Source organism: Hevea brasiliensis, chromosome 5, assembly GCF_030052815.1.
Source record: "Hevea brasiliensis isolate MT/VB/25A 57/8 chromosome 5, ASM3005281v1, whole genome shotgun sequence".
In the NCBI taxonomy this organism is placed as follows: domain Eukaryota; kingdom Viridiplantae; phylum Streptophyta; class Magnoliopsida; order Malpighiales; family Euphorbiaceae; genus Hevea; species Hevea brasiliensis.
In genome coordinates, this window is record NC_079497.1 from 14259003 (window position 1) to 14268493 (window position 9491).

Below are 9491 nucleotides of genomic sequence, written 5' to 3' on the forward strand. Positions count from 1 at the left end.
ATTATTATTATTATTATTATTATTATTATTATTATTATTATTATTATTATTATTAAGAAGAAGAAATAAGTTTCAATTGCCTATCCACAAGTAAAAAATAAATAAATAATAATCATTAATATATTATATATTAATTGAGATTTTTTTGTATATTGTGATAAATAATAGATTTTAAATACATAATTTTTAGAGCATAACCTATGAATGTATATAATAAATATTTATTTAATTATTACAAGCAGAATAGAATTTGAGGATTTTTTTTAATTCATTTTATGTTTCTTTCTCTTATTCTCTTTTATTTACACATTTGATTATTATTATTATTATTATTATTATTATTATTATTATTATTATTGTAGAGCGAAAATGTTATTATCATACTAGGTTTTTACAAAATAATTTCAGATTTTTATCTAATATAAATTTAATATAAATTATTAATGTTGATATTATATTTTAGAGATGCACAATTTTTTAAAATTATGAGATATTAAAAATTATTATGCTTTTTTTGAACGTGACATATTTAATAAAAATTAACTAATATTTAATCAAATATTAGAAAAATTCATAATTACTAAAAATATTTATTTATTTTTAAATCGAGCAGAGAATTTAATTCGAGGCAAATTCATAAATGTGTCAGTGGAATATATTAGGAATCAACATGTTATTTATATATTAGGAATAAATTTTTTATGTTTCATAAATAATGATTGATCAAAATTTTTAATTTTAATTCTCAAATATAAATAAAAAAAAGAGAGAATACTTCATATATATATATATATATATATATATATATATATATATATATCACATCATAAAGAATAATCATTTGAAGATATGATGTATAACACAATAGCATAAATTAGTTTTTTTTATTATTTTCGGTCTTATTCTTAGCATAGTTATTTCATGGTTTAAGATAATTATTTTTAACGAAATTTCAATATAATAATAAAATTTTTATCTATTACTAATTTTGAATTATTATTTTAAAAAATAAATAAATAAAATAAAATAATTATATTCTGGAAATTATGAATTTATAGAAATAATAATTTATTAAAATTAATAAAAACATATGTGCAACGCAAATGTTACAAAAATATAACTATATGAAGGAGGGGAATATTCAGTTTGATAAAAAATACCCATATTGATTTATTATAATAATAATTCAAAAATATTTTATTATTTTAAAAATATTAATTTATTTTAAATTTTTATTATTTAAATTAATTTAGAATTTATGTAAATTTTCTTAATTAATAAATCTTAATCTAAATACAATAAAACTAATAATTAAGGAAAAAAAAAATATATATATATATAAGCCCTTAAAATGGAAAAAATTATAAACTACATTAATTAATTATTTATATTAATTATAAAAATTTAAATAATATATTTATAGTGACAAATACAAGAATTCATCATTACTAATATATTTTAGCAACAAAAAATGCCACCAACACATATAATAGCTTTGCTAATAACTTTTAGTAATAGCATATTTGTCGCCAATATTTTTTGCAACTAGAGATTACATGTACTATTTGGATGCTAATAATTTTTAAAGATGGCGAATTAGTTGCTAAATTTATAAATAATTTTAATACCAAATATTACTATATTTAATATAAATTAAAATTTTAATAAATTTTAATAATAATTCTATTTATACAAAAAATTCATTATAATTTCTAATATAATAATTCTATAATCTAAACTCTATAAATTTTATTAATTCATTAAAATTTATTTTATTTATTAAAATAAAATTAATAAAAACTTTAAACATGAATCCCACTTGTATTAATTTATTTTTATAATTGTTTTAAATATTTACAAACTTATAATATAAAATATATAAAACTTGTTTTTAATTATATAAAAGTGGGAAGGAGAGGGAGAAATTAGAATTACTAAAAATACCCATAAACATAATAGTTCACTATTTTGACAATAAAAGACTAATTTTATTAGCTACTAAAATTAATTAATTGATTTTTTATTTAGAATATCAATTTACTTGAAAATAAAACGAAAGTGAAGTAGGACTCAAGCACTATAAAAATCAACGTTTTGAATATTATGTAAGAGTGATCCTATTTATTAATTCAGAACTTCATTTTAATTTATTAAAAAGTTTCGTAAAGTCTTACTACTACTGAAACTTATTGTTCATTGCATAATTTTTATTCTTTTTATAATATTGTTTTTCTAATTTTTTTTAATGATAACTCTATTAATTATTAGAGTTCTAATTTAATAAATAAATAAATATATTTTAAGTAAATAAGACTAATCAAAATAGAAAACACGTAATAAAAAATACTATTAAATCCTAATATAAATACAATTAAGCTAACAATTACCATTAAAATAAAAGGCCATGCATGAAAACAAGAGGAAAAAATAATTCCTTTCTTTAATATTGTTCTATTTTAATTTGATAAGTTAATTAAATTAAAAGAAAAAGATTAAAAAAAATATCGAAATGCTTTATTCTAATTAAAGTCGATTTATTGCTTCTTGAATGGGATGATGCGTGTGGAGATTTTTGTTCTTGGCGTGGTATTTCTTGTGATGATATTAGCTACTCTGTGGTTTCCCCCTCAACCTCTTGACATCTCATTTTTCACTTTCATTCGGTACTGTTATTGGGTTCCTATTAACTTGCTTGTTTTTGTCATGAAAGAATTTATCAAATTTGAGATTTGGTACGGAAATTTCTCTATTCATATCTTGTTTTTTTAATTATTTTTTTAAAATAGCTTTACTAATGGCTTCTCCTTGCATGATGATTTCACCATCCTATTATGAAACGGACTTTTCACCTCTCTCTCAACAGATATACAAAACCTCTGGTGTCTCTCTTAGACCCTTTATTCAACTTATCAAGAACACTCCTGAAGGACACCCAATCCTTTAACTCAAGCCGAAGAAGTTCTTAATTGACACACAAAAAATATCACTACTTAAAATCAGACACTCTAAATACTTGACTCTAAGATTAATTGAGTCTTATCTCACTCACATACCATTGAAAAGAAGGTTGATTATTTCTCAATGTATAAATTATATAGATAATATAGTAAAAAGGTATGATTTAAAAAAATAAAAAATTAAATATATGAAAAATTTAAAATATAAATAAATTTTAATTATTAATAAAATATAATCATCTTCATTTATTATCATGATAATAAATAAGTAAATTTAATTAAATATTAAATGAAAATAAATATACAACGTACAAAGACTAGTAATTTATTAAAGGCTTTTACATATTCCACTAATAACTTCAACTCATTAATATTGAACTCATTTTCAAACCCTTAAAAATTTAAATTTTAATTTTAATTAAAATTAATTATACTAAAAAAATCCATATATATATATATATATATATATATATATATATATATATATATAAAATAGTTTTCTAATAATGTAAAAAATACATAATAATATCTTTTATTTTATTATTAAACTAATAATTCAATAATATTCAACCTTACCAAAAATAAAAAAATAAAAAAATCCCTGCTCAATGTAGGTTAGGTCAGGGTGTCACCACCTAGTCAAATCCATTTGAATGGCAAAAGGACCACTAGTGAAACCCAGCCCATTTACTTTCTCTGTTGGAATTTATTTAATTTATTATTTATTCTTGAAATTAAAATTTATTATATTAATTTTTATTTTTAAATTATACTTACTGATTTTTAATCGAATATATTCCATAAAATATGAACGAAACAGAAATAGAATTTAGGAAAATATGTGAGCATCTGTTTTTTTTGCTAAAGACACCACAAATAGATTTAAGACATCATAGAGAAACTAATCATATATAACACTAGCGAAAATTTACACTTAATAAATAGGAAATTCTTATTTAAATTTGGTCTATTATGAATAAGTGGATTTTATTGTATATCTTATATGTTAAGTTTATAGTGGATTGAATTTAGATAAGAAAAATCTCTTAATAAAATAACTTTTATTAAAGAAAATGTAAAGCATAATAAAAAAAATATAATTAACAATAAATAAAATCATTTTACTTGAACTAATAAGCTAATATATATATACTTGTAACACCCCAAAATTTTATTATTTATGAGTATTTTTGGTATTTTAATTTTATTTGAATTTTAGGAATTTTTTTGAGATTTTTCGGATTTTAAAAATCGGGTTCGATTTTCTGAAAATATAAACTTTGATGATTTTTAAAAATTAATTTAAAGACCACGTGGCAAAACTAAAAATATATTTGGAGTCTACGTATTTTTCTGAGTTTTACGGAATTTTTTTCGGAATTTTTGGACCTCGTTTTCGGTCCCGAGGCAGAGTAAAAATTCAAAATTTTGTATTTCGAATCGAACCGGTCGAATCGAACCGGACCGGATCGGACCGGTCGAATCGGACCGGTCTCTTCTCTTTTTCTTCCTCCCGCGCGCGACGCCCTCTCCTCTCTTCTCTCTCGTTTCTCTCTCCGCCCTAGCCGCCACCACCGCACTCACCCGGCCAAGATAGTCAGCGCCGCCACACCAATGGCCGGCCGCCTAAACGGCCGAACGCCGCGAACGTCCTCTGCGCGCCGCTGCGACTTCCTCGGCCAAATCCGGCCGATCCGGCCACCAATTGGACCGGGTCTTGTGTCCAAAATCATCTACTCGGCGAGAGCTTTCCATAGACACCAAGAACGCCGAAATCCATCGAGCGGATTGTCCGATTTTTGCTCAGGAAGATTTTAGCCTATTTCGACTTTTGGGCTAGATTTCTCGAAAACCGTGAATCCCACGAGGAAACCGAGGCCACCAAAGACGCTCCATTCGCCGAGAGCTTCGCAACGACATAAATTTTGAATTTTTCGACACCGCTTTTTCGGTGGGTCCCACGGAACTTCGCAGGTGTATTTTCGAGCATTAAATGAGCTTAGAAAATTCTGAAAAATTTATGTACTAACCCCGTGTTATGGGCTTCGTAGGTATTCTCGATTCGCGAAATTCGGCGATTGATCGGTTCGCAAAATTCCGCATGCACTGCTACGGAAAAGTCTCGAATTGGGCCGAGGTTTTGGCTAGCCCCCATTGTCGACGTCCCGAGCGTCCCTCAAGTCGGAATCGCAAAGGTAAACCCGAACCTAGTTTTTACGTAATTTTCTAGTGCTTAAATAGGATTAAAAATCCATAAAATATTCGTGGTAGCTTAGAAAATTACGATTCTTTTTGCAATAGCTTAGTAATATTGCTAAGGACCGCGGGGCAAAGTTTTATAATTTTTAGAGCTTGTTTGGGCAGTTTTTGCAAAAATGATCAATAATAAGGACTAAATTGAAATTTTGCGTATTGTGATGGATGATTGATTTGATGGGCCCAGGAGGGGCTGTGTGATATGATTGAACTGTTGATATATGGATTGTGAATATAGAAGTGCGTTTTTAGCCCTTTGCGAGTTGGGTAGGTCCTAGGTATAGGGAGACTCACGATTTTCTACACGACTTAGGACGTACTTGATATTTTTCTTTGTTTATATTGAGTCAAATTTATTAAATAGATGTAATGTAATTGTCAGGTGAGCCGGGACAGCCTTCTTCCTCCGCCCAGCCACCACAGTAATTTGTCGTCAAGTTTGTGAGTAAAATATTAATTTTAATTGTAATTTCGATATTATTATATGTTTAGCATGCCCATGCATCACTTATATGCATATATTTATGTAGTTAAACTCTAGGCACGATTTATGATGCATTGATAAATGTTAAAGTGCCATGTATGTTGTTGTGATAATTTGGAGCAGTGTGCGTGCGTGTGATGTGGTGTGGACTATGGATAGGACGGGTAGACACGGCTTGAGTTCTTCGCTGGGACCCCGATTTGGTAATTAAGTGGAAGTCCGAGCTGAGTTCTTCGCTGGCACCAGGTTGGAATTAAGAGAGCTGTATAGGGGATCAGCTCCCATATATTATGAATGATGTTACAGGGTGCGTGAGTGCTCCAAATTACATTTTTGATGCTATGATGTGAATATGATGTTGATGTTGCATTTCACTCTACAGGTTGCATTAGTTTCAGATAGTTATAGAGATTATAGTTAAGATTGATATTTTACTCTCTGAGTCGAACGCTCACTCCTGTTCAAAAATTTTTACAGGCCACAGGAGGATATTTTGTTCTGGGTTAACCTGCTTTTCTACCTCGCAGGTTGTTTATCAATATTGTGTAATTTTAATTACTCCTAGAATTTCCGCATGTGTTAGCAGTAATTATTTGAATTTGGTCTGTAATATTATTATCATGTTGGACCTGTAAACTTAATATTTTAAGTCTGTTTTGATGGATTGGATGAGGGAGCTGAGCTCCCATTTATTATTATGTTGATGAGTATGTGGAGGGTGAGCTGAGCTCCCCAATGGATTGTTTATTGTGTTTACAGGTCGGGTGAGTCGAAAACTCCCCGTTGGAAAGTCCATTTTATGGCCGGACTCTGTCCGTTTGTTTTCTTGGAATTGGGCCCAAATGGGCCTTAGAGTTGGGTTAATGAATAGTTAAGGCTTACTACGGGCCTCGGGGGCTTTAGGCTGGCCCAGGTCCTAGTGCCGGTCCGGCCCATAGGTTGGGTCGTGACATACTTTATGATTTAAGTATCTGAACTCTTTATATAATTTTTTTTGAATTGATGTTATATCAAAATTTTTTATTTAAAATTATACACTTTAAGTTGAGTATATTTAAAAAGTCTGTTGATAAAAAAAAAAAGAAAAAAAAAAGCGAGGACATGGCAAAAGCTTCATAACCAAGTTTTATAGCTTTGGTTTCGTTGTTCCGATCATGATTTTCTTACCTCTAAAAGCAAAGATCCTTTCCTTTTTGGCCGGTTGTGAGTGAGGAGGGATAGTTATGTCACGATATTATTAAAGTTTATATGTGATGTATAGTCTCTTATAATTATGGCATATTTATTTTCTTTTAATTTCTAAAATAAAAAAAATAAAATGATTAATGAATTTCACAAAGCAAAAGAAAGTAGTAGGATTAGTTTGATATATATTATTAAGTTCTTCCTATTAATTTTTTAATAAAATTATTAATTAAAAAAATTATGCTTTCACATCCAAATTATGCCCATTTCTCAACTTTCTTTAAAGGGATTCGTCCCGCCACCACCCACTTTATGTCTAGAATAGCACGTAGAATAAAGCATTTCCACTATACACACTTGTTTGCAATACTTTCCTTCATGTTAATCTTTTCTATAAATACCAATGTTATTTCTCAATTTTCATCAACAACATATCCAAGGTAAATTTGATCATTATCTAGAGTCCGATCGATCTCACATAATTACAAAGATGGGTGCAAGATGCAACGATTTTCAGATCAGCATTTCTCCAGGTTCATCACTGCAAAGTGTCCCCACTGAAACGACTACGTTCATCAATGCTAAAGTGGAGATAAAGGAGACACCAAATGCATGGGTGTACAAGCTGGAACTTCCAGGGTTAAAGCAAGAAGAAGTGACGGTGTATGTTGATGAAGGTAACGTGCTGAGAATAAGCGGCAAAAGGTGCATAAAGAAAGAAGAAAAATGGCATGTGGTGAGCTACAGCGGCGAATTCATGAAACGATTTAGGTTGCCTGAAAACACCAAGCCTTTAGAAACGAAGGCTTGTTTTGCTAATGGAGCTGTCACGGTCAGCGTCCCCAAGGAACAAGTGATCGACAAACCCAGTTGCAGTAGACAAATACCAGTAATCAACACCGCATGCACCAAGGTCTGAAATTTATAATCTAAAATTAATTATCATCTTAAATTTAAATATTCGTTATATATATATATACATATAGTATTAAAATCGTATATAATACTTCTAATTATTTAATAATTCTACATATGTAAATTTTAATTATTGCTAATAGTTAGTTAAACCTTTCATTATTTAATTAATCGATTTGGATACTTAAGATTTTAATCTGTTATTTTAGATAGTTTAAAAAGTTTTTTTTTTTTGGTTTTTTATAATTAAAAAAATCTTAAAATACCTTTCAATTTTATTAAAAAAATTTATAAAAATCTTTAAATTACTTGAATTTTGGGAATTCTATGCATGATTTTACCTAATTTATTCATTTATTATGCAATCCAAGCTACTCTTTTTGTTCTCTATCTATGTGTGTGTTGTATTCTCATGGTGGGTTCTCCAACATCCAGAGGATTCATCATCTGTTCTTCAATTAATATCAACTCCTTTTTTTTATTATTTTTTTTTTCAGTGTTCGCAGGGTTGTAATGTTGTAATCAACGGATTGAAATAATATCAGGCGACGCCTATTCACAGCCCTAAAGGCTGGCCTGACGTCCTCCATTTAAAAAGCTATGTTCGGCCTTGAGTTTTCAAGCCCAATTGAAACTTTCCTCATAGATGAATTAGGCTAAGATTTGTGTTCATGAAATACTATGACCTCTCTTCAATTATTAAGTATATTTTCTATATTTTAAATAAATGTTATTTTTTTATCTAATTAATTTTTATTGAGATTTAAATTCAAGGCCTCATAAATTTGAAAAAAAAAAACTCTAATATTACAGAGCTAAAATGCATTGATTAAATAAATGTTACTTGTGATACGTTAAGTGTTTTTTTTTTTGGCCAAAAGGTAAATTCATTGATCAGTATAGATTACAGGCCTAGGCTGACTAAAAGATAATAAGGGCCATCTAGAGATCAGGCAACAAAAGCTTAAAAAAAAAAAAAAAAAAAAAAAGCCAGAGGCCCTTAATAAAACAACCAAGAGCTAGGGCAAAGACAGAAGATTAGCTTCATTAGAACTTTCAATAACAAAATGAGAGTAGAAAAACAAGCAAGCAAAGAAAGAGTGCATCAAGGCCCATCTTTGAACTAAGATTTTCAACCAAAACTAGAAGCCTTAATGGCCATCAGAGCCTCGATCTCAGTAGCCCCATGGACCAGATTCAGCACCAGCATCCTTTGCGGTGGTGGAGCACAACAGAGCTCATGGCTTCTCATTCTCATATAGCCTTAAGGATCAGCTACAAGTTAGCCAACGTGAGACAATGTGCTAATAGACCAGTTAGTTAGTCCCAGATATGCCATGCATGAAGAAAAGTGGTTCACAACCTAGATGAGCAGTAAACAAACAGATGAAAAATAGAGCAAGTCCATAGAAAGTTTTTCTCCAAGAATTGTTGGACATTCAATCCAAAATACATGAAACAAAAACTATCGACAACCCAACCTGGAGATGGGGAGGGAGAGACCCACACTCCAGGTTAAGGAAGAGCCTTCCTCTGGCCAAAAGGGGCAGAGGACAACCGAAAGACGATAGAAAACGCAAGGACTGAAGGCCTTGAGAAGATAACAAATATAGAGAAAATTCTCTCTCTAGAAAACTAAAGAGAGAAGTTTGCAATATGTTAAGTTGGATCAGTAATAAAAAAAGTTAATTATT

General features: G+C 29.1%; 1 protein-coding gene across 2 annotated transcripts; it reads left to right on the top strand.

The window, feature by feature from the left end:
• The first annotated feature begins 7239 nt into the window (after positions 1 to 7239).
• LOC110648997 (18.1 kDa class I heat shock protein) lies at positions 7240 to 8538 on the top strand. 2 transcript variants are annotated; one of them, XM_021803392.2, is made up of 2 exons: positions 7240 to 7795; positions 8295 to 8538. In XM_021803392.2, the coding sequence occupies exons 1-2, from the start codon at positions 7286 to 7288 to the stop codon at positions 8334 to 8336; spliced, it is 552 nt and encodes a 183-aa protein (XP_021659084.2). In that variant the 5' UTR covers positions 7240 to 7285; the 3' UTR covers positions 8337 to 8538. The 2 variants fall into 2 exon arrangements, with proteins under 2 accessions (XP_021659084.2, XP_021659085.2); XM_021803393.2 differs by having other exon boundaries at positions 7259 to 7795; positions 8304 to 8538.
• Positions 8539 to 9491: the final 953 nt, after the last annotated feature.